The sequence below is a fragment of the Manis javanica genome, chromosome 8, assembly GCF_040802235.1.
Source record: "Manis javanica isolate MJ-LG chromosome 8, MJ_LKY, whole genome shotgun sequence".
Lineage (NCBI taxonomy): Eukaryota > Metazoa > Chordata > Mammalia > Pholidota > Manidae > Manis > Manis javanica.
In genome coordinates, this window is record NC_133163.1 from 82,728,089 (window position 1) to 82,754,337 (window position 26,249).

Here is a 26,249-nt window from a genome sequence, read left to right on the forward strand (position 1 = left end):
TGATTGTGGTAATCATTTTACAATGTATATAAAATCATCTCATTAAATATACACAGCTTGTATTTGTCAGTCACACTTCAATACAATTGGAAAAAAATCTATGAAATAGGAAAATCAGTTTGGAAATAAAGACCAAAAAAAGAAATAAAAAAAGATACTGATCCATCATACTAATATCTTAATCATGAGTTCACATATATTCAAAGGGTTTAAGTTAATGGAATTACATGTCTTTTTAATTTAAGAGGTATTTTTAAATTGAACTTTGAAATTTGAAAAGCAGTGGACTCATACTTAGGAAGAACTTTTATAAACAAGTCATTTCATCCAAATCCAAAAGTAATCACAGATAACTCAGACTGATGCCCTGGATTGAGTGAATAGTGGAGTGTTACACTATTCTAGCCTACATAAGCTCTCAATTTTCAGTTACTTTTGCATTGACTCTGGGTTTTCTCATTTCCTGTTTTTCTTCATTTATTCTAATATTTCTATGCTTGTGGATATGTCTCTCAATAGCCTAGTGTTCATATATTTCTCTCTTTCACTTGATTTCAGTGTGCATGTGTGTGTAAACACTTTTATAATTCTTCCCACATCAATAATTTATTCAAATGTGATTATATCTTCTCCAGTAGCATATAACATCTGCCTAGTATCTATTCTCCTTCTATCCAATCCAGTTTTTTCTTTTCTCCTTCCACAACTCTATACTTACTTTTTCATTTCTTATTCTGTTTCTCCACTGTTAAATGATGACATAAGAAAATGGAAACTACATTTTATTATTTATATGTAAATGGAATGGATTTTCATTAATATTTTCAATTTGAAAAACTGATGAGTGAAAAACTTGTCTTTCTTCAAAAGAAGAAATATTTTAAAAGCTACCCATATAATAAATAACCCTCATCTTTGACATAGAAAAAAATATTTTCCAGATTTAATTAAAGCCTAGAAAGTGAACAGCAAAACTTTAAAACAGAGTAAGTAGAAAAACATATAAATTGATAAAGGAGAAATCTGACATTACGAATAAAAAATCTTATTTAAAAAGGCACAGAAATAAATCTTAAAGGGATGGACATAATTTTAATTGTATTTAAGAATCTTCTGTGAAAAAAAGCCCACATTTTGAGTTTAGTTTTGTGAATGGAGTTAGACAGTAAACCAGTATCATTCTCTTGCATATAGCTGTCCAGTTTTGCCAACAGCAGTTGTTTCCCAAAGGCAGTTGTTGAACAGGCTGTCATTTCCCCATTGTATATCCATGGTTCCTTTATCATATACTAATTGGCCACATATGTGTGGGTTTATATCCAGGCTATTTTATTCCATTCATCTGAACTTGTTCTAGTAGTAGACTGTCCTGATTACTGTGGCTTTGTAGTAGAGCTTGAAATTGGGGAGTGTAGTCCCCCAGCTTTATTCTTTCTTCTCAGTATTGCTTTGGCTATTAGGGTTCTTTTGTGGTTCCATACGAATTTTAACACTATTTGTTCTACTTCATTGAAGAATGCTGTTGGTATTTTGATAGGGATTGCATTAAATCTGTAGATTGCTTTAGACAGGATGGCCATTTTGACAATATTAATTCTTCCTATCCAAAAGCACAGGATATATTTCCATATATTGGTGTCTTCTTTAATTTCTCCCATGAGTGTCTTATAGTTTTCAGGGTATAGGTATTGGTTAGGTTTATTCCTAGGTATTTATTCTTTTTGGTGCAATTGTAAATGGAATTGTTTCCCTGATTTCTCTTTCTGCTGGCTCAACATTAGTATATAGGAAGGCAACAGATTTCTGTGTATTAATTTTGTATCCTGCAACTCTGCTGAATTCAGTTTAGTTCCAGTAGTTTGGGGATAGACTCTTTGGGGAATTTTATGTACAATATCATGTCATCTGCAAACAGTGACAGTTTAACTTCTTCTTTACAATCTGAATGCCTTTTATTTCTTTGTGTTGTGTGATTGCCATGGCAAAGACTTCCAGACTATGTTGAATACAAGTGGGGATAGTGGACATCCTTTTCTTGTTAATGATCTTATAGGAAAAGTTTTCAGCTTTTTGCTGTTAAGTATGATGTTGGCTGTAGATTTGTCATACAGCCTGTATTATGTTGAGGTACTTGCCCTCTATACTCATTTATTGAGAATTTTAATCATGAATGAATGTTGAATTTTGTCAAATGCTTTTTCAACATGTATTGAGTTGATCATGTAGTTTTTGTCCTTTTTGTTGATGTGGTGGGTGATGTTGATGGATTTTCGAATATTGTACCATCCTTGCATCTCTGGAATACATCCTTCTTGATCATGATGGATGATCTTTCTGATATATTTTTTAATTCAGTTTGCTAATAGTTTGTTGAGTATTTTTGCATCTTTGTTTATCAGGGATATTGGTCTGTAATTATTTTTGTGGTGTCTTTGCCTGGTTTTGGTATTAGAGTGATGCTGGGCCTCATAGAATGAATTTGGAAGTATTCCTTCTTCCACTTTCTGGAAAACTTTAAGGAGGATGGGTATTAGGTATTCACTAAGTGTTTGGTAAAATTCAGCAGTGAGGCTATCTGGTCCAGGCATTTTACTTTTAGGTAGTTTTTTTATTACCAGTTCAATTTCATTGCTGATAACTGGTCTGTTCAAATTTTGTGTTTCTTCCTGGGTCATTCTTGGAAGGTTGCATTTTTCTAGAAATCTGTCCATTTCTTCTAGATTATCCAACTTGTTAGCATATAGTTTTGTATAGTATTTTCTAATAATTCTTTGTATTTCTGCAGTGTCCATAGTGATTTTTCCTTTTTGTCATTCCTGATTCTCCTTACAGGTTTATGTATTTTGCTTAATTTCTCAAAGAACCTGCTCCTAGTCTCATTAATTCTTTTTATTGTTTTATTCTTCTCAATCTTATTTATTTCTCCTCTGATCTTTATTATGTCCCTTGTTCTACTGCCTTTGGGCCTCATTTGTTCTTTTTCTCTAGTTTCATTAATTGTGAATTTAGACTGGTCATTTGGGATTGTTCTTCTTTCTTGAGGTATGCCTGTATTGCTATATATGTCCTATTAGAACTGACTTCACTGAGTCCCACAGAAGCTGGAGTATTGAGCTTTTGTTTTCATTTGTTTCCATATCTTGCTTGATTTCTCTTTTAGTTTGGTCAGTGATCCATTGATTATTTAGGAGCATGTTGTTAAGCCTCCATGTCTTTTTGGGTTTTTGTTTTATTTGAATAATTTATTTCCAGTTTCATACTTTTATTGTCTGAGAAGTTGGTTAATACAATTTCATTCATTCTGAATTTACTGAGGCTCTTTCTGTGGCCTAGTATATGATCTATTATGGAAAATGTTCCAAGTGTGCTTGAGAAGAATGTGTATCTTGCTGCTTTTGGGTTGAGTGTTCTGTAGATGTCTGTTGGGTCTATCTGTTCTAATGCATTGTTCAGTAACTCTGTCTCCTTACTTATTTTCTGTCTGGTGGATCTGTCCTTTGGAGTGAGTGGTGTGTTGAAGTCTCCTAAAATGAATACATTGTATTTGATTTCCCCCTTTAATTCTGTTAGTATTTGTTGTACATATTTGGGTGCTCATATGTTGGGTGCATAGATATTTATACTAGTTATATCCTCTTGTTGGACTGACCCCTTTATCATTATGTAATGTCCTTCATTGTCTCTTGTGACTTTCTTTGTTTTGAAATCTATTTTATCTGGTATAAGTACTGCTACTCCTTTTTTATCCCTATTATTTGTATGAAATATCTTTCTTCATCCCTTCACTTTTAGTCTGTGTATGTCTTTGGGTTTGAAGTGGTCTCTTGTCGGCAGCATATAGATGGGTCTTGTTTTTTTATCCATTCTGTAACTCTATGTCTTTTGATTGGTGCATTCAGTGCATGTATATTTAAGGTTAGTATCAACAGACATGTACTTATTGCCATTGCAGGCTTTGGATTCATGGTTACCAAGGTTCCAAGGCAGCTTCTTTACTATTTAACAGTCTAACTTAACTTGATTATCATACTATAAACACAATCTGAAGATTCTTTTTTCTCTCCCTTCTTTTTCTTCCTCCTCCACTCTTTATATTTTAGGTGTCATATTCTGTGCTCTTTGTGTATCCCTTGACTGACTTTGTGGGTAACTGATTTAATTTTTCATTTGCTTAGTAATTATTTGGTCTACTTTCTTTATTGTAGTTTTATTTTGTCTGGTGACAGCTATTTAGCCTTATGAGCACTTCCACACTGAGCAGCTCCTTTTAAGTACAGCACAGAGACAGTTTGTGGGAGGTAAATTCCCACAAATTTTACATATCTAGAAATTGTTTAATCCCTGCTTCAAATTTAAATGATAATCTTTCCAGATAGAGTATTCTTGGCTGGAGGCCCTTCTGTTTCATTGCATTAAATATGTCATGCCTCTCCCTTCTGGCCTGTAAAGTTTCTGCTGAGAAGTCTGATGTCAGCCTGATGGGTTTTCCTTTGTATGTGATCTTTTTTCTCTCTGACTGCTTTTAACACTCTATCATTGTCCTTGATTTTTGCCATTTTCACTATATATATATATATATATGTCTTGGTGTTGCCTTCTTTGTTTCCCTTATGTTGGGATATCTGTGCACTTTCCATGGCCTGAGAGACTATTTCCTTCTCCAGACTAGGGAAGTTTTCAGCAATTATTTCCTCAAAGAGACTTTCTATCCATTTTTCTCTCTTCTTCTTCCAGTACCCCTATAATGTGAATATTGTTCCATTTGGATAGGTCTCAGAGTTGTCTTATTATTCTTTCATTCCTAGAGATCCTTTTTTCTCTCTTTGCATTCCTCTTCTATAATTTCTATTTCATTTACCATCTCCTCTACTTCTTCTAATCTCCTTTTAATTCCCTCCATTGTATGTTTCATGTAAGGTACTGTATTTTTCAAAGTTGCTATCTCTTTCCTGAAGTTGTCTCTGAGATCTTGAATATTTTTCTGTAGCTCCATGAGCATGTTTATAATTTTTACTTTGAAATCTTTATTAGAAGAATTGGTGATTTCAGTTTCACTGAGCCATTTTTCTGCTGTTTGAGGGATTTTGGTTTGAACAAGGTTCTTTTGCCACTTCATATTCCTAATGAATACTATGGAATAATAACTTTGTGTAGTCAGGGCAGTCTAGTGCCCAGAAGCTCTACTCTGGAGCTGCCCAGCACCTGGCACTATGGTGGGGTCACACGTGAGCAGTGCTGGTGCCTACTGGGAGGAAAGATCTCTTTCCTGCTTCCCAGCCACAGTGCCTGCCTCTGCTGCCAGGGCCAGTTGACTAAGCATGCAGGGAGGAGCCTCTGCATGCACTCCTCTAGCTTACATAGGCTGGGCTCCCCTCCGGATGGCCTGGCATGATGGCAAAGGCAGCAGTTTTGCCAGCAGGTGCTGGCTGGGAGGAAGGAGTGGCAGGCTGCATATCCTGGTGGGATCCTTGGGTTGCACTGACAGCCAAGGGGATGGAGCACCTGAAGCTCCTGAAATTTCCCAACCTGCTGGGCTGAGTGTGCTGGGATTATTTTGTCTACGTTTCCTTTCTCCTTAACAGCAAGCTCTGTGAAATCCTTGTGCACTTAGCAGCCCTCTTGCTAGTGGGAACTCTTCAAAGCACTGGTCTTTCTTTTGTCCCTGAGCAGTTGATTGTGGGTACCTGTTCTCTACAAGCAGCTGGAATCTCAGTCTCGCTAAGTATGCCACCTATTCTTGCTTTCCAACCCCTCTAATGTCCAGCACACTATGTAGTGTGGATTCGCACTCCCAGAATAGATCTCCAGGGGTGGCTATTTAACAGTCATGGGATTCTACTTGCTCCCTGCTCTGTTTCTCTTCTGCCCGCTGGTGAGAAATATTCAGGTGTTGGGGGAGGGTTTGGGTCCCACCAGATACTGGCTTTGCTACTTTATCCTTTTCCATGAGGTCTTCTCTTTTCTTCAGATGTAAGCCATATTTTGCAGTCCTCTTTATGGTCATTCTTTCAGGATTAGTTGTATTTGCTGTATTTTCATGTTATGTGTGTTTTAGGAAGAGGCTTCTGCCTCACTACTCATGCTGCCATCTTTTTCTCTATTTTGCTGGCAGTAAGCCTTGGTTCCAACTTTGAAGAAAAGTCTATGGAACTTAGATTAATATAGAAATTAGGGGCCCATGTAGTTAAACATATTAAAGATTTTCTTTCATGTGTTTTAAACCAATTTTTTATCTGAATTTCACTTTGGGTACCCCTTCCCAAACTCACCAGTGCCACATTGTGAGATGCATTCTTTAGCTATGAGTAAAATTTCTTAAAATAACAAAAACATTTATGAAAATTTCTCACACAGTTAACTACTTTGATAATATATTATAATGACTTCATAATATAGCATTAGCATTATGTGTATATACAATATTTTACATGACTCCCAAATTACTGAGTCCTTGGGTATGATAACTAGAGTTATAAAGATTCTAAATATACTATTAACTCCTGTTATATGATAAAAAACATTTCCAAATAATAGAATCAAGTAGGGTTTATTCCTTTAAGAGTGGCCCAACACTATGTAATATGTGAAAGCTTATATGAACATAACATTATATGCATTAATTGAGAAAATATAGGAATATCTTGAAAAATATAGAAATAGTAAGTAAAACTGAACATATATTCTTGTTAAAATAAACCAGAAATGAAGAAAATTTCTTAATTTGGTAAAAAAAATCTCTTTATCAGAAATCATTGGCAAAATGATACCATAACAATAAAACACAAAAAGTATTCTAATTAGAATCAAAGTAAAAATATATACCCATGTGGTATATAGAGTTGTGCCAAGAGATTCATTACCTTTCCTATAAGAAGATATTTCTATGCCTCCCATATGTTAGCCTAGGGAATGGGACTTGGTTTGCCCAATAAAGTACAAGATAAATATGTCCTCTCCAAAGAAAGCCATATAAAGAACCACTACACAATTCACCATAGATCCTTTTCCTGCACAATAAAAAAGAAAGTTATTTTTTTGCCCTGATCCAAGAATTAGGAAGATATTTACTGCTACCCAAGGGGTAAACTAATAGGAGTAAAGAAAAAAATCTAAGTTGCTGTAACTTACTGAAAATGACAGGTAATTTTATGACAACATAATTTGGGAAAATTCAACTGATACCATCATGTCATTGTTTCTATCCACACCACTGAAGTGAGACAAAGATACAGGTAGGAACATTAGAAAGGAAGATATAAATTTTTATCATTGGGTAAAGAAATGGTATCTACCAAGAATGAGAGAATCTACTAAAACACAATGTGATTCAATAAATTGCTACAAAACATGAAGATAATACAATCTTTTCATAGATTTTTCAATTTGTACACTATTCTGGGAAAATTATTTCATTTTCAATAGCAACACCGATTAAAAATCATCTAGAAATAAACATTGCAAGGTAAGTATGAGTACCATGAAGAAAATAATGAATCTTTACAGAAGTGAATAAAAGAAAACCTGATTAACAGGAGAGGCATGCCATTCTCCTCCGTGAATTAACCCTTAACATGAAGGGAAAATCAACCCTAGTCAATATACAAAGTCAATGTAATTTAGACATAATCTCAATCAGATTGCAGGGGAGTAATTGTTAAAGAGTTTCGGAACTGGACAAAATTATTTTGAAATCTCGTTTGAAATCTCAGGATTAGACATATATTTTGAAAAAGGAGAACAATAAGGTAAAATTTGGTTTACCATATACTAAAATTATACTTAAAATTAAATTAATTAAAACTGTAGTAGAAACTGATAAAGTAGACAGTATATAGTATGGCATAATACTCATTTCTGGAGAGTTCAGATTCTGATAGAGGTAAAAAGATTTGGCAGATTAGTTAAGGGTTCAAAAATTAAATTCTGACTCCATGTCTTACTACACACATATCCCTACATCAGTGAATGACATAAACTTCGAAAAATATACCAAAACACAATAAAATATGCAAAAATACTTTTATAACCATGATATAAGAATTTATATGAAAGACGCAAAACCCAGAAGTTATAATCGAATAAATTAACATTTACTAACTTCATAAAAAGTTAAATTTTTGAGTGGAATACAATGTCATTAGAGATGGGATTTTTGATTTTCATGGCCATCAGGCACATGAAAAGATGCTCAACATCACTAATTATCAGAAAATACAAATCAAAACAACAATGAGATACTGCCTCAAACCTGTCAGACTTGCTATTCTCAAAAAGACAAGAAATAGAAGTGTTGATGAGGATGTGTAGAAAAGGGAACCTCCTATGCTCTCTAGGTGGGGTTGTAAACTGGTATAGCCATGAGGGAAAACATTATGAAGGTTCTTCAAAAAATTAAAACTAGCACTACCATATGATCCAGCAATTCTGCTTCTGGGTATTTATTTGAAGAAGATGAAATTACTTATTTGCAAAGATATATGCATGTCTATGTTTACTTTAGCATCATTTACAATAATCAAGATATGGAAGCAACCTAAGTGTCTATTGACAGTTAAATAAAGAAGATATGGTACATATATCAATGGAATATTATTCATCCACAAAAAAGGAAATGTTGCCATTTGCAACCACATGAATGGACTTAGAGGGTATTATATTAAGTGAAATAAGTCACAGGAAGACAAATACCATATGATCTCACTTATGTTTAGAATCTAAAAATCAAAACAAAATAAAACAAGAAATGGACTGATAGATACGGAGAAAAAACTGGTGGCTGTTAAAGGGGAGAGGGATATGGAATAGGTCAAATAGATGAAGGGGATTAAAAAATACAAAGTTCCACTTATAAAATAAATCATGGGGATGTAATGTACAACATAGGGTCTATAACCACTCTGTAACAACTTTGTATAGTGACAGAAGCTAACTAGATCTATCAAAGTATCTGTTTTTGATACAAAAAATATCGAATCACTATGCTGTACAACTGAAACCAATAATATTGTATGTCAATTACAACTCACAAAAATCCTGAAAACCACCAGAATGTTCCTTAAAGCTATCACCGATAAATTGTGGTATATCAATACAATGGTACATACAACAGTAAAAAAGAAATAACAAAACAATGAGATACCACTACAACATATTTTAGAATGGCCACAGTTCAGAATACTGACAACAGAAAATGCTGGTAAGGATGTGAAGCAGCAAGAACTCTCATTCATTGGAATGGCATGCAATGGTACAGCCCCTTTTGAAGACAGTTTGGTACTTTTTTTTTTAACAATAACTACGCATACTGTTACCATACACTTCAGCCATTGTGCTCCTTGGAGATCCAAAGGAGATCAAAACTTATGCCCACACAAAAACCTGCAAGCAGATGTTTATAACAGCTTTCTTCATAACTTTCAAAACTTGGAAGCAACCCAGATGTCCTTCCAAGACAGGGAAAAGTCAGGGGACAGCCCCTGACCAGTCAGAGTAAGATAAGAGCCCTGGGAAGGACAAAGAGGATGCTTACTAAGGACCTTAGGAATGTGAAAAACTGGAGACTTGCAGATGAAACAATGCAACAATATATAAGAAGGTCCCCCCAAACCCCCTGATAAAGAACCATTTTACTAACTCTGTCTTGTAGCACTTTCCCAAGGCATACTAGTTAAAAACAGAAATGACCTTTACTATGATTGGCTAAATATAGTCAGCATTCTGATGGGAACCTAGAGAAAATAAAAAGCTTCTCTCCCTGGTGTATGTAACAGGCATAAAACCCCTAGAGCTGAGTCCATAAATGGCAGCCTTGCCCCTCCCAGCATACACGCCTGGGAGTTCTGTATCTGTGCTTTTCTCTATCAGTAAAAAGCCTCTTTCTTGCTTGCCCACCTTGAGCATATTCCAAGTTTATTCTTTGACTCCATAAACAAGAACCCTGGTATCACTTCTGTAGGTGAATGTATGAATAGTGATACATCTAGACAATGGGATATCATTCAGTGTTAAAAAAAAAATTGAGACAGAGAGAGAGAGAGCTGTCATGCCATAGAAAAACATGGAGGAACCTTAGATGTATATTACTAATGGAAAGAAGCCAATCTGAAAAGACTACATACCAACTAGGGGAGAAAGGAAGGACGAATAGGTGGACCACAGAGGACTTCTAGGGCTGTGAAACCATCTGTGTGATATTGTAGTAGTGGATACACATCATAACATGTTTTTCCAAACCCACAAATTATACAACACTAACTGTGAACCCGAACAAAACCTATGGACTTTGATAATGATGTAACAATGTAGGTTCATTGATTCTTAACAAATATACCACTCTGGTGTGGGATGTTGGTAATAGGGGAGGTTGTATAAGTGCAGGGGCAGAGGATATATAGGAACTCTGTACCTTCCTCTCATATTTGCTGTGAACTTAAAATGCTCTAAGAAACAAAAACTTTTTTAAGTAAATTTATCACAATTTTAAAAAATGATATAACTACAGCTACCTGCAACAATATAGATTAATAATGTTAAGAGAAAGATAGTCACATTCCTTCACCTTTCACCCTAACATACGAGTATGATCCCAACAAACACATATTTGTCTGTTCCACAGTTTCTGGCACAAGGTTGTGATTAAAATTTTTTAATGATTCCCCTTGAAATTTCACTGTTGAGTACCTGAATCCCTAAATCCCTAAAGATCAAAATTTCTTGATGATGGCCAGTGTAACTAGGGGGTTCCATCCAATGTATTTATCTTCTCGGTTCCCTAATGTCTAGTATGGCTCTGTAGTATTAGCATGCCAGACATCTGTGACTGCAGGACTTAAGAATCTACACTTTACAGACAGAGGTATGTGACTTGCCTTAAAGTGCATTATTTGAGAGACCTTTCTCCGTGCTCCTGTCACTTATACCCACTTGCAGGATCAGTGTTTAATGGCCATTGTGATGTTTTCAGTAATATATAATATTGCATATATAATATCTATGACATAAATCAAAAAAGTGCATTTTTAAAAAGGTTTTAAGAATATATGACCAGCTTAAATGAACAATCTTTGCCTCTTGGTGTTGGGAGGATTATTTCTTCATGTTCTTCATGTGTGAAAATTCAGAAATAAACCCTCATTATTTTATAATCAGAAAAAAATCTTAAAACTTGAAAAATTAAATAAATAGTGAAATATTTCTTGAAAATAAATCCCTCTAAAAACTTGCTTTTAATAAATTTCATGTTGTTTGATGTTATACTGAGATAACAACTAATACTCTCAAAATAAGTTGCACTGATTATAATTAATGGGAATTTTTACTGAAATTTAGTAACTGAGAATAAGTAATAATGAACATGCAGAAAGAATTCTAAATACTCAAATTTTCCATATAAAATAAAATAGTCATAGGCCTATTTTTTCTTTGTATTTTAACTATAATTTTGTATCTTGTTTTCTCCCATTTATCCTGTAGTCATTTTTTCAGGTGAATATATCTTCTTGTAAACCATTTTAGCAAAACGATATGTAAATTTTAGGGCTTCTCATCATATATTTCTTGATATTTTCAATTTTTAGAGAGCATAAAATACTTTTACTTACATAATTGCCTTAAATATGTAATTTTTTATCTAAACTTTACTTAGTTTAAAATTTCTTAAAACTTTCATTCTTATTGAATTGCCTAAATGAAGATATTCAGTTCATAGATTTAGATGAGGCATAAACTATAAGATAAAGAAAATTCCCTAGTATCTAAACTTTAAATTATTATCCTCATTTCTCAAAATATTGCTCTGTATGTGGTAAACTATAGAATTTGAGTCAAAAGCAGCTATCATGAGCCCCTACAGTCCTTAGTGAACTATCATCCCTTTCATCTCAAGCAGTAACACCTTCCTGGCACTACTCCTATGAAGGAATAAAACACACAAACACACACACACATACTCCATAGATTGCTAATTTCTTTTTACCCAGTTTAACAGGATAGTAAAAAGAGGGAGTTACCTGAATATGTGAATGCCCATTTTATCATTCCTTGCAGATCACTAAAAGCATATCTGTGCCTACATGTCCATAGATGGGACTTAAGATGAGAAATGTATAATTAGGCAACAATATGCTGGACAAAAATGTATTAAAGACAGTGATAATCTGAGCAGGTATTCAGGAAACTTACATAAAGGTCATTGAGCTAGCAACAAGCCCAAAGTGGAATGTGACCCTTCCTCCAGTCATTTGCCCAGGGTAGAGCTGCACAAGAGTTATCTTGACAGAAAAAGACACAGGGTTAGTACAGCAGCCTAACCATCTACACAGGGTGATTTCCTATCCCAAATAAAACGTGTATAGTGATGCCCATTCACTAGAATCTTAAATTCTACCTTTCAGGATTTTTTCCCTAAAGACTGTTATTTTTAAAAAATATTAATATGTCAGGGAAATGTAACAGATGTCTTGAGACTGAATGCCAAAGAAGAGAAGGAAAATACTGACTGATGGAAGAGAGAGATGCATTAACTACAAGCTGAAGGCTCAGGACCAGTTGACTTCATGCTCCAAAAAAATCATTTCTACTTTGTCTCAAAGCTGGAGCTGGGAAAATATGTATTCCTATCTGCAAAGCTGAAAATACTTTCTTCTAGCTAATAACCAGGATATATCCTAGAGAAAAATACATCTTTTGAAATTAAAATATTCTTCCTTTGGTGTGAAATATCTCATCCACTTTCAATGTTACTAAGCCCCTTGTTTAATTTCTTTGTTCTAGGTGAAACCAGGTCAAATGGATGAAAATCAAACAAAAGTGGTGAGAGAATTTGTCCTGGCAGGCTTCTCACAGACACCTTCTATTGAGGCAGGGCTATTTGTATTGTTTCTGTTCTTCTATGTGTCCACTTGGGCGGGCAATGTCCTCATCATGGTCACAGTCACCTTTGACAACTATCTGCATTCATCACCCATGTATTTCCTTCTTGGCAACCTATCTTTCCTGGACCTATGCTATTCGACCATAACTACCCCTAAGCTTCTGGCTGACTTTCTTGATAATAAAAAGCTTATTCCCTATGACCAATGCATTGTACAGCTCTTCTTCCTGCATTTTGTAGGGGCAGCTGAGATGTTCCTGCTCACGGTGATGGCCTATGACCGCTATGTTGCAATTTGTCGCCCCCTGCACTATACCACTATCATGAGTCGAGGATTATGCTGTGTGTTGGTAGCTGCCTCCTGGATGGGAGGATTTGTACACTCTACTGTCCAGACGATTCTCACTATCCGTCTACCCTTCTGTGGGCCAAACCAAGTGGACAACTTCTTTTGTGATGTTCCCTCTGTCATCAAACTTGCCTGTACAGACACATTTGTCATTGAATTGCTAATGGTATCTAACAGCGGGTTGATCTCTACCAGCTCCTTTGTAGTACTGGTGTCTTCCTACACCACCATCCTGGTCAAAATTCGCTCCAAGGAGGGAAGGCGAAAGGCACTCTCCACCTGTGGCTCCCACCTCATGGTGGTAACACTGTTTTTTGGACCTTGCATTTTCATTTATGCTCGCCCCTTTTCTACTTTTTCTATGGACAAGATGGTGTCTGTACTCTACAATGTTATTACCCCCATGCTGAATCCCCTCATCTACACACTTAGGAACAAGGAGGTGAAGTCAGCCATGCATAAGCTATGGAAGAGGAGTGGATTTACATGCAAAAAGCAGGAAACATAAGAAGGGGAAGTGAGTTTTTAAGAGCAGAGAATCTGAAGTTAAACATGTTTTCACTAATCACTTAGGAGACAGTAGTCTAATTAGTTGGTTTTCTTCCATTAAATCAATGCTCCTATGTATAATTAAACTCAGAAAAATTCCTTTCATAATGAATTACTGTTTTCTTTTCTTCTCTGAAGCAAGTCTGTTTTCTGTTTTTCTATCTGTTTATGTTCTTCCATTCTATCAATTCCTCTGACCAAATTTTACTGTACCCATTCTTTTTAATGAGTTTGCTCTAACATAGTGGTTCAAAACAACTTTTCCAAGCTTTCACAACTTTCTTCTCTACCTTGCCGTAGGTTTTATTTTCTTCTCAATTATAATTTATTCTAACTAGATAGGTGCAATGAATTGGATAAGCATTGTGTATGTTTTTTACTCTTGCAAAACATTGAAAGGGGTATCAGTTGTAATAAAGTGAATCAGATTTATATGACAGTGTAATAACAAACTAATGAGATCTATTAGTCAGGTTCACCACATCACCATACTACTACCATTTGGTAGTGTAATAAGAGCAATTGCCTAGTAGTGTGAATTCAAACACCTTTCTTTGAATTTCAAGCAAGTGAAATGAGGTAAATCATTTAAATTATTGCAGCCTTAATTTCCTTATTGGTAGCATGCATAGAATGATGCCTACTCCTTGGTGTTCTTTTAAGGGATATATATATGACAACAGAAATGTATGTGTCTAGTTTGATGCCTGGCTCAAAACAGGGCTTCACTATTATTAATTAAAGTTTATCTTTTTCAATGACAGAAAGATACAGATGGTGAAATTCTAAGTTGGTTGATTTGCTTTAATGAAACAACAGTATGATTTACCATAACTGGTTTGTGGATGATACTAGAAAGTGGACATAAATGAACCATGTCATTTTTACCTTTATCAATTTGGGGCAGTTTATATTACTGTAACCATTATCAGCAGAAAACCCTTGACACTGATTATCCTCAGTGTTATATTAAGATTAATTCATTGGCTTGTTTTCTGCTTAGATTTTATAATCAAAGATAGTAAAATTAAATTGACATTCAAGTTTAAAACAAACTAGATACAAATAAAATATAAACACAAAATACAAATGGACTGTGAAGTGTTTTCATTTTTATAGCACTTTAAAGGCAGTTGATTATAAAAAAAATGTCAGCAACTGATGTGTGCAACAGAGAAAATCAAGAATGTTAAGTCATTATTATTTTTACAATCCCAACACTTACTTTTTAAAATGGCTAAAGTTAGAGATTCAATAAAAATATGTTCACTAAATGAAGGGGCTTTTATATCTTCTTTGATCAAGGTGATAATGAGTAAGGAAAAGATATTTCAGAAACATTTTCTTCTCCCATGCTTGAAAGATAACTTGTAAATTTTTCATTAAGATGTAGAAAAACAATGAGAGATACTTCAGAAGCAAGAATTAATCAATTTTTAATAACTCTTAGACATCAAAACACTTAGGGATATACCATTATTTATAATATTTGAATATTAAGCAGATAAGTAGTCAAATTCACAATATAAACAACTATAAATCATGTCATTTCATCTACAGAATTGACTATGTAATCAAAGATCTATATTTGAATTCTCAGTCAGGAGTCTAGTAACACTATCACCAACAGAGGAGGTAATTGAGTGAGAAAATTTAGCATAATGGAGGCAATTAATCATAAAGACATAATCCAGTTGATTTTTCACTAAAGATTAATATAGGAAGATTCTTTATTGCTGTGTGACATTTCCCAGTAATGAATGAAATATGGAAAACATGATACTTCGGAATTTAAAACACTGTTCAACATTTTAGAGTAGGAAAAGAAGATAAAAAGTACATCAGATGAAATCAGTATTCTTAGGAATAAAATTACATGATAAATTACAATACAGTCAACATAGAAATAAATACAAATAAAACTCAAGAAAACAGATCTATTAAAAAAGGATTGTATCTGTGTAAATAAACAAATACTGAAAGGCTGATAATCATACAAGCAATCTGAAATGGTCTTTTTCTCTTATTTTCAGAGAATGTTTTCATTTCAGCATAACATTAAACTATATGAGAAAAGAATGGTAGCTTTATAATAAGAATACTAAGGTCCCTTAATATAAAGTTAAGGAATTTATTTAAGACAACATATCTAATGACTGAAACATTTAAATTTCAAATCCAATGCCTAATGCTCCTATTTAAATAAAATATGAAACCTCACATTAAAAAACTTACCAATTTTAATAGTATCATTCAGTTTACACTGAAATTACAAAAACCAACAAATTTGTTTTTAACACAACAAATACTTATTTTTCATTCATACAACACAGCTAATATGGTATGCAGAGAACAACTAGCCTCTGCTTATTGTACTCATTAGCAGGTCCACACTGAGGAACATTCCACCTCTACATGGGATTTTGTTATCACTGAAGTAGGGGAAAAGGCATCTAGGAAATCTAACACTAGCCTTTAAATCTTCTCATTCTGTGCTGACCAACTGCACTACACCAATAAGCTCAATAAATTGAATAAAATCTCCTGAAATATAATTACTCAAGGCTATAAACAGAAGGCTAAGTAATGCGGTATATGCTAAGATTTATTAGACATGTTGAATCTATTCTTTAAAAAATTTCCATAAAGAAAATCCATATTAATGAATTTTCCATGGAAAGAATAATAACAATTGTGTACAAACTCTTCCTGTGGAAAAAAATATAAAACAAACCTTAACACTTTTTTGACACCACCATGTCCTTAATTCCAAAATCTGACAATGATGATAAAATAAAGGAAAATTAATTTCACCTATTATCATGAATGCAATAATCTTAAAAAATAGCAAACTGAATATGCAAATAAATAAAAATAATAATACAATATATTATTCCAGGTATGTAAATCTGGATTAACACTCAAAAATAAATTCACATAATTAACCATAATTACATAGTGGTAGATGTAAAAACTTTTGATAAAATTTAACATCAACTCATTAAAAAATTGTAAACAATCAACAACAGGGAATCTTGTACTAGGGAATACTTAATCTGGTGGAGTATCTACAAAAATACTAAATATTATGCTCACTATTGAAATATTAAAACTTTCTCCCTGAGAATCAGAAACGGATAAGAATGCCAGGTATTACTAGTTTAATTCAACATTGTTCTGGAGAGTTAGATGGTGTAATAAAGCAAGAAAAAGAAATGAAATGGAATAAAAGCTGGAAAGGGGGGAATTAAATACTCATTGTTCACAGATAACTCAATGTATATATTGGGAAAATCCAAAGGAATTTCACAGAAATGTCAGTTAATAAATGAGTTTAGCATAATCACTGGATACAAAGTCAATATTTAAAATCGACTGTAGACATCCAGATCTCAGACAAAATGCAATAAATGTGATTTTCAGTAATCTTTTCACTAAGCACAGCTAACAACTCTGGACATTACACACAGAGCAAATACAAGAAAACTCTGAAAGGTGGAGAGAAGAGAGATTAACTAGAGGCTTCAAGATGCAAGGAACGATGTGGTACTGATTCCCCTTTGAACATTTTCTTTTTTTCTCCTCATTTATGTCTGAGTGGGTGTTGGAGCAGACAGCAATCCACAAATTCCAACAGGTACAGACAAAAATACCCTCACGAAAACTCAGCTATTTCTAGCCAAAGATCAAGTCAAGGGGCACCCAATGAGATAGAAAATTCTTAGACAGTAACTGCCCTACAGTAACCAAACACCACAAATCAAACTGCAACCTAACTCCATCCCTGTCAGCAAGGAATGGGCAGAGAGCTTAAGTTTCCAAGCACCTGAGAAGTGATAACACCCTCTCCACTGGCATAATTTGAGGCCATATAGGAATCTTGAAATTCCATCCCATCCAGGGAGAATAAGACACACTCCCCCTCCCTGCCAAGGTGGTACCAGAAAAGGTTAGATTGCAAATCCAAGACTTTCCACAGTTTACCCCCATCCAGTATCAGTGGAGGTCATTTGGGAAACTGGAGAGGAGGTACCCTTCCTCCTCCACACCAGGATAGAGTTAGCAGAAACCTAGAAGGAAACTTTAACTTCTACCCCTGCACAAAAGTAGTGAGGCACCCTGCCAGGGCCCCTGAGAATAAACAGAGGTCAAGTGGGAAATATGAATTTCTACCACCACCTGGCAGATGGTGCAATGCCAGATGACAGCTGCTAAAACAAAATCTTGTTTTATTTTAATACCCACATGTTGGAGTAACATACAGAATCTCATAACATAAAACTCAAAATGTCTAGGACTCAATAAAAATAACTCACCACACAAAAGACAAGGAACATCTCAACTTGAATGAGAAAACACAATTAAAACATACCAATTTTGAGATGCAACAGATGTTAAAATTGTCTGAGAATTTTAAAGCAGTTATCACTAAGCTGTTTCAATGAGAAGCTTCAAGGACACATAAAGCAAATGCAAAACAAAGTCTCAGTAAGGAAATAGAAGACATCAAAAAGAAAATGCAAGTTTTGCTGCTGAAAAATGCCATAAGAATAAAGAAAAAAAAAGAAAAGAAAAGGATGGGAGGAAGGGAGGAAGGAAGGAAAAAAGAAAGGAAGAAGAAAGAAGGAGAGGAAGAAAAAAAGTAAAGACTTCAATGGATGAACTCCCAAGCAGATGTGGAAGGACATAAGAAAGAATTAGTGAAGTTGAAGATAAAGCAGAAAAAACAATTTAAAGAAAGAATCTTGGATCAAGAAGGAAAGAAGAACAATGGAATGAGTCAAAGTGTGGGTCAATACAGTAAACTGTACTTTTTTTTTCTAAGTTGTGTTTGGTAGTTAAAATTATTACATTCTTTAGTGAACTCAATATATCTAAGTATTTAAGACAATTACATTAAATATGTAAGAGATCAAAGACACTGAGAAGGTAATAAAATTTCTACACTATACTTGAACTGGTAAAATGTTGACATAAGTTGACTGGGATGTTATGTATATATAACATGATACCTAGAATGAACACTAAAAAATCTATATAAAGGGATACTTTGAGGAGAGACATTAGCATGATGGTACAATAAGACATCCTTCATTATTGTCAACTCCCCTCCTTCCCCAACCAACAACAATCTGGCTACCAGGGACAAAGTGCCTTTGAGGGAGTTGTGGGATATCAAGCACCATGTGATAAGGAACCCAGGTAGAGTTTCAACAACTTGTATATCAGATAACAAGAGACGACTTATGTTCCAGCTCTGGAACATACAGGGGCATATAAACTGGCTCCAACCCCTTTTGCTCAAAGTCTGGGAGCCCTAAAGAACACCGTCTTGGAAAATAACCAAAGGCAAGGGAGATTCTGTGGGAATTTCAGGTTTCTAGAGAAGTTCCAGCACACTATTGAAGATAAAAAAAATATGACTATGGATAGAGAGGAATGTATAAAGGGAAGCATTTGACTTTACCTGTTTCACCCCTCTTCTAAGGTACCATAGCTTAGAGCTAGAAAGCTCTTGCCAAGATTTTTTCTGTGGGGAAAAGGGAAGGGATGTGAGTAAGCATTTAGCTTCCTCAGCTGTGCAGGATGCTTCCAAAGGGCCTCATTTCTCTCTTGCAACATCAAAAGCATTGAATTTTGAACTATAACACTAAAGAATGGGAAGAGACTGGACAAGCAGCATATAGAACTCTCAGAGGGCATTAAAGGAATGCAAATTCTATTAACTGTATTGCAGATTTCATCAAGATGACAACTATCAGTCACTGGGAACACCATGCCTGCAGATTCCTCCGACAAACCCATTGTTAACCCCAGTGCTCCATGTATCAACAACATACAGCCCCATCCCAAGGTCAGTGCTCTGTGCATACTACTGTCATTGACAGTGGTAAAAGTGGGTTTTGGCAGAAAAGTAATACAAAAAATAACCCAAATCTGTGATCTGGAGAAAAGACCATGAACTTGAGCTCTACTACCACATTTGAGGAGACAGAAAAAGAGAGGTTTTCAACACTTGACCTAGTGCAATGCAGGACACAGAGAAGGCATACAAGGTTAAGAGTTTTGCTATAAGAGGGAGAAAGAAGCAAGGAACAGGTGGACACAAAAAAGGCCTACACGAGCCTAAGTATATCGATCAGGGGTGACAAAAGGTATATTTTCTCACAACTAGTTGGTAAAGACTAGAGGATATGACTGATACTTCAAATGTGCAGACAGAAGTACACTTCAAAAAATATGAAAACCTGAGGTAACAACACCATCAAAGCATCAAAAGGAGACATAAATACTCAAAGACAAAAATGACCAATGATTTACTTGATAAAAAATTTAAAATAGATGATGTAGGGAAACTCAATGAACTGTAAGAGTACAGAGAAACACAATTCAATTAATTCAGGAAAACAATAAACAAAACAAAATGAGATTTTAACACAGATGTAGAAATCAGAAAAAAAACAGAAATAATGACACTGAATAACACAAGGAATGAAATGAAAAAAACAAAGAAGTATATATAAACAGATGAGTCAGAAACAGTTTCAGCTGTTTCAGTCACAGCTGAAACAGAAGAAATGATCTGTAACACAGAAAAATCAGAACTTTGAGATTATCTAGTCAGGAAACATGGAAAAAAGAAAAAAAAGCATGAAGACAACCTTTGTTATCTATAGGACACAACCAAAAGAACCAATTTGTGAATTATTGGAATTCCAGAAGGAGACGAGGATAGAAAGCTTATTTAAAAAATAATGACTAACAATTCCTCAAATCTGAAGATTTGGATACCTAATTTCATTAAGTTCATAGGTAACCAAATAAAAGCAACATAAGTAGATCTTTGCCAAGACATATTAAAAGTCTCAAATTCAAAGAGGAGAAAATCTTGCAAGCAGTAAGAGAAAAAAATCCCATAATTTTACAACAGACCCCAAACCCTCATAAAGGCTATGAGTGGATACCTCAGCAAAAACATTACAGGCTATGATGAAGTGGGATGATAGATTCAAAATGCTGAAAGAAAAAAAAAGCCAACCAAGAGTAAAGCTTGTCTGAAATGAAGGAGAGATAAAGAAAAAAATATAAGAAAAAATGAAAAGTTGAGGGAATTCACCAGTAGAGCTGCCTTACCAGGATTAAAGGAGTTCTTCATGCTAATATGAAAAGAAGCAAATTAGTAAAATGAAAATACAACAAACTGGAAAAGCAAATATATGGTCAAATTCAGAACAATCCAATACTGTAATATGGTGGAGTTTTAACTCATTAACCCTACTATAAAGATTAAGGAGAAGAGTATTAAAAAACAGCTACAGATACAATAATTTGTTAATACACAACATAAACTGAGGAAAACTGCAACATAAACACAAAATGGGGGAGGCAAATAAAAGTGTAGAATTTTTGTTGCCATCAAATTGTTTTCAGCATAAAATAGACTGTACATCTACAAAAGTCTTACATAACCCCATGACAACCACAAAACAAAGCCTGAAGACATTCACAAAAGATAAAGAGAAGCAAATCAAAGCATATTACTAAGGAAAACAATCACAGAGGAAGGCAAGAGAGAAATAAAGGAACTAAAAAAGAGCCAAAAAATAATAAGATGGCATTAGTAAGTCCTTATCTATCAGTAATTACTCTGAATGTAAATTGAATTCTCCAATGAAAAGACAGAAAGGTTGGATGAATAAAAAATGAAATACACCTATATGCTGCCTACAAGAGACTCACTTCAGCTTTAAGGACACTCATAGGCTCAAAGTGAAGAAATGAAAAAAAGATATTCCATGCAAGTGAAAACAAAAAAAAAGACCATGGATAACAATATCTATCATATAAAATAGATCTTAAGACAAAAACTGAAACAAGAGACCAAGAAAGTTATATCATAATAAAGGATTCAATTCATCAGGAAGATGTACTAATTGTAAATATATACACTCAACATTGGAGTGCCTAAACATATTAAGCAAATATTAACAGACTGGAAGGGAGAAAGACTACCATATAATAATAGGAAGGCACTTCAATTCACTACTTTAAACAATAAAGATATTGTCCACACAGGATTTCAAAAAGCAAATACTGGACTTGAACCCTACTGGAGACCAAACAGACCTGGCAGTAATCATTCCAGCAGCAGCAGAATACCAGTCTTCACAAGTGTACACAGAAAATTCTTCAGGATAGATCACACAACAGGCCACAAAATGTATCTTAGCAACGTTAAGATTGAAATCATGCCAAGTATCTTTTCCAGCTACAGTTGTATAAAACTAGAAATTGTAACATGAAGACAGCTAGAAAATTCACAAATATGTTTATATAAACAACACACTTCAGAACAACTAATGGGTCAAAGAAGAAATCAAAAGGGAAATTAAAAAGTATTTTGAAACAAATGGAAAATAGAAACATAACATACTGAAATGTATGGGATGCTGCAAAAGCAGTTCTATGAGGGAACTTTACATTGATAAATACATACTTTAAGAAAAAATAAATGCATCTAATAAACAACTAAACTTCACACCTCAGCAAACTAAAAAATAACAAACTGAGCCACATCAATAGAAGGCAGCATGTAACAAACCAGAAAATAATGAAATAGAGAACAGCCAAACAACAGAAAAGATCAATAAAATTAAGAGCTGGTATTTTGAAAAGATAACCAAACTTACAAACCTTTAGCCAGACTAAGAAGAAAATGAGAGAAGAGTTAAATAAATAAAATAAAATCTGTAAAAGAGACATTACATGGGATGCCACAGAAATTCCAAGGATCACAACAAAGTACTATGAGCAACTATGTACCAACAAATTGTACAACTTAGAATAAATGGAAAAATTACTAGAAATATACAGCCCAATAAGAATTAATCATGCATTCCAGTACCAGATGGTCTCACTGGTGAATTCTACCAAACAAAGAATAAGCAATACCAATTCCTTTCAAACTCTTCCAAAGAAATGAAAAGGAGAGAATACTCCCAACTCATTTTACAGCACAAGCATTACCCTTAACCAAAGCCAAATAAGTACACTACAAGAGAAGTAAACTACAGACCAATATCCCTGTGGAACATAAATGTAAAATTATCAACAAAATATTATCAAACCAAATTTGACTCCATATTAAAAGGATCATATACTTTAATTAAGCAGTATTGATCCCTGGCATGCAAGTATGGCTCAGCGTACACAAATGAATAAGGTGATATACCACATTAATAGAATTATAGATAAAAACATATGATCATCTCAATGGATGCATAAAAAGCATCTGACAAAATGAAATACCCTTTCATGATTAAAAAAATCAAAAAACTTGTAAAGAAGAACACCATATGTAATAAGCCCACAGCTAATATCACATTCAAAAGTAAAAGGCTGATATCATATCCTCTAAGTTCAGGAACAAGACAAGAGTGCATACTCTCACTGTTCCTATTCAATGCAGTACTGAAGTTGTAGACAGAGCAGTCAGGAAAGAAAAAATAAAAGGCATCGAAATCAGAAAGGAAGAAGTAAATTTATGTTTGCAGATGATATAATGCCATATATAGGAAATCTTAAAGACTCTACCAAAAGACTGCCAGAACCAATCAACATATTAAGAAATGTTACAGGACACAAAATCAACACAGATAAATTAGATTCATTTCTGTACATGAACAACCAAACATCTGAAAAAGAAATGAAGAAAAAAATCCCATTCACAATAACATCAACAATTAAACATTTATGAATAAATATGATTCAAGAAGTGAAAGATCTGTGCACTGAAAACTGTTAAGACTTAAATGAAAGATACTGAAGACATAAACAAATGGAAAGATAGCCCATGTTCTTGGATTACAAGAATTAATATTGTTAAAATGTCTCTATTATTCAAAGAACAGATTTATTTAAATTTCTATCAATGTTATTTTTCACAAAAAAAATGATAAAACAATCATGAAATCTGTATGGAAACACAAAAGATCCCAAATACCCAAAGAAAGAAAAAAAACATTGGAGGCATCATATCATGATTTCAAACAATACTAAAAAGCAACAGAATGGTTACTAGTATAAAAATAAAAACATAGACCAATGGAATAGAATAAAGAGCCAAAAAGTAAACTCTCAGATATACATTCAACTTATATTTGTCAAGGGAGTCACTCAATGGGTAAAGGGTAGTCTCTTCAATAACTACAGCTGGTAACAATGTATATCCACATGCAAAAGTATGAGATTTTACCCATTTTACACCACTCAGCAAAACAGATTAAAAACTTAAATGTACTACCTGAATCTATAAAACTCCTAGAAAAAAGCATAGGGAAAGAGAAGGATTAAAGATCCTAAAACCACACATAATATGAAAATATAATTAATACAACTAATCCTGAAAGATCAATAGGAAAGAAGGTTGTGCCAGACTGCACACACCTGGAGAAAAGAACAGACCTCATGGAACAGGGCACCAGCCCTGCTCCCCTGCAACCCCCGACATACTCCAGGGGCTGAGCAGCTCCAGAGAGTACAGCATCTGGGCACTAGAGGGCGCCACATACAAACATGAAAAATCAAAGCAACCTGGTTCAAAGCAAAATCCAAAAAGCAAAAAAAAGGGTCAACTGAAATTGATCTCACCAATCTTCCTGAAAAAGATTTCAAAATAAAAATCATAAACATGCTCATGAAGGAACAGAAAAGTATTCAAGAACTCAGGAATGAATTCTGTCACAGATTCAATCATTATGGAATACAATGGGGGGGTTTAAAAGCAGACTAGATAAGGTGGCGGAAATGATAAATGAAATAGAAATTAGAGTAGAGGAATACAAAGAAGCTGAGGCACAAAGGAAAAAGGATCTCTAAGAATGAAAGAATATTGAGAGAACTGTGTGACCAATCCAAATGGAAGAATATCTACATTATAGGGGTACCAGAAGAAAAAGAGAGAGAAAAGAGAATAGCAGGTGTCTTTGAGGAGATAATTGCTGAAAACTTCCCCAATCTGGGGAAAGAGATAGTCTCTCGGGCCATGGAGGAGCATAGATCTCCCAACACAAGGGACCCAAGGAAGACAACACCAAGACATATAATACTTAAAATGGCAAAGATCAAGGATAAGGACAGACTATTAAAAGTAGCCAGAGAGAGAAATAAGATCACATGCAAAGGAAAACCCATCAGGCTATCATCAGACTTCTCAGCAGAAACCTTACAGGCCAGAAGGGAGTGGCATGATGTATTTAATATAATGAAGCAGAAGTGCCTTGAACCAAGAATACTATATCCAGCAAGATTATCATTTAAATTTAAAGGCAGAATTAAACAATTTCCAGATAAGCAAAAGCTGAGAGAATTTACCTCCCACAAACCATTTCAGCTGTGTATTTTGGAGAAACTGCTATAGAAGGAAGTGTTCCTAAGACTAAACAGCAATCACCAGGGGTAATAAAACCAAAGTAAAGAAAGTAGAACAATTAATTATAAAGCAATTGCAAAATTAAATCAACTATTCCAACGTCAGTCAAAGGATAGACAAAGAGTACAGAATGTGATACCTAACGTATAAAGGAAGGAGGAGGGAAAAAAAACAACCTTTAGATTGTGTTTGTAATAGCATACTAAGTGAGTTAAGTTACTCTTAGATAATAAGGAAGTTACCCTTGAACCTTTGGTAACCAGGAATTCAAAGCCTGCAATGGCAATAAGTACATACCTATCGATAATCACACTAAATGTGAATGGTCTGAATGCACCAATCAAAAGACATACAGTCACCGAATGAATAAAAAAGCAAGACCCATCTATATGCTGCCTACAAGAGACTCACTTCAAACCCAAAGACATGCACAAACTAAAAGTGAAGAGATAGGAAAAGATACTTCATGCAAATAAGAGGGAGAAAAAAGCAGGAGATGCAGTGCAGTACCTGTATCAAACAAAATAGACTTCAGAACAAAGAAAGTCAAAAGAGACAAAGAAGAAAATTACATAATGATATAGGGGTCAATCCAACAAGAGGACATAACCATTAAAAATACCTATGCTTCCAACAGAGAAGCACCTACATATGTGAAACAAATACTAACAGAATTAAAAGGGAAAATAGAATGCAATGCATTCATTCTAGAAGACTTCAACATTCACTCCACTCACTCCAAAGCACAGAGCAGCTAGACAGAAAATAAGAAGCAGAGCCACTGATCAGCACATTAGAACAGATGGACCTAACAGATATCCACAGAACTCTACAGCCAAAAGCAGCAGAATACACATTCTTCTCAAGTGCACATGGAACATTTCCAAGAATAGATCATATATGAGGCCACAGAGAGAGCCTCAGTAAATTCAAAAAGATTGAAATTGTACCAAGAGCTTCTCAGACCACAAAGGTATGAAACTAGAAATAAATTACCCAAAGAAAATAAAAAATCCCCAAAACACATGGAGGATTCACAACATGCTCCT

The 26,249-nt window shown here is 34.4% G+C and overlaps 1 protein-coding gene across 1 annotated transcript; it reads left to right on the top strand.

The window, feature by feature from the left end:
- The first annotated feature begins 12,786 nt into the window (after positions 1–12,786).
- Positions 12,787–13,728, top strand: LOC118971930 (olfactory receptor 4Q2). Its single transcript, XM_037015836.1, has one exon. It carries the CDS (start codon positions 12,787–12,789, stop codon positions 13,726–13,728), a length of 942 nt encoding a protein of 313 aa, XP_036871731.1.
- The last annotated feature ends 12,521 nt before the right edge of the window (positions 13,729–26,249 follow it).

What these genes read in the sequence shown, in the direction of transcription:
- LOC118971930 (XM_037015836.1), top strand. Translation starts at nt 12,787, where the DNA reads ATGGATGAAAATCAAACAAAAGTGGTGAGAGAATTTGTCCTGGCAGGC.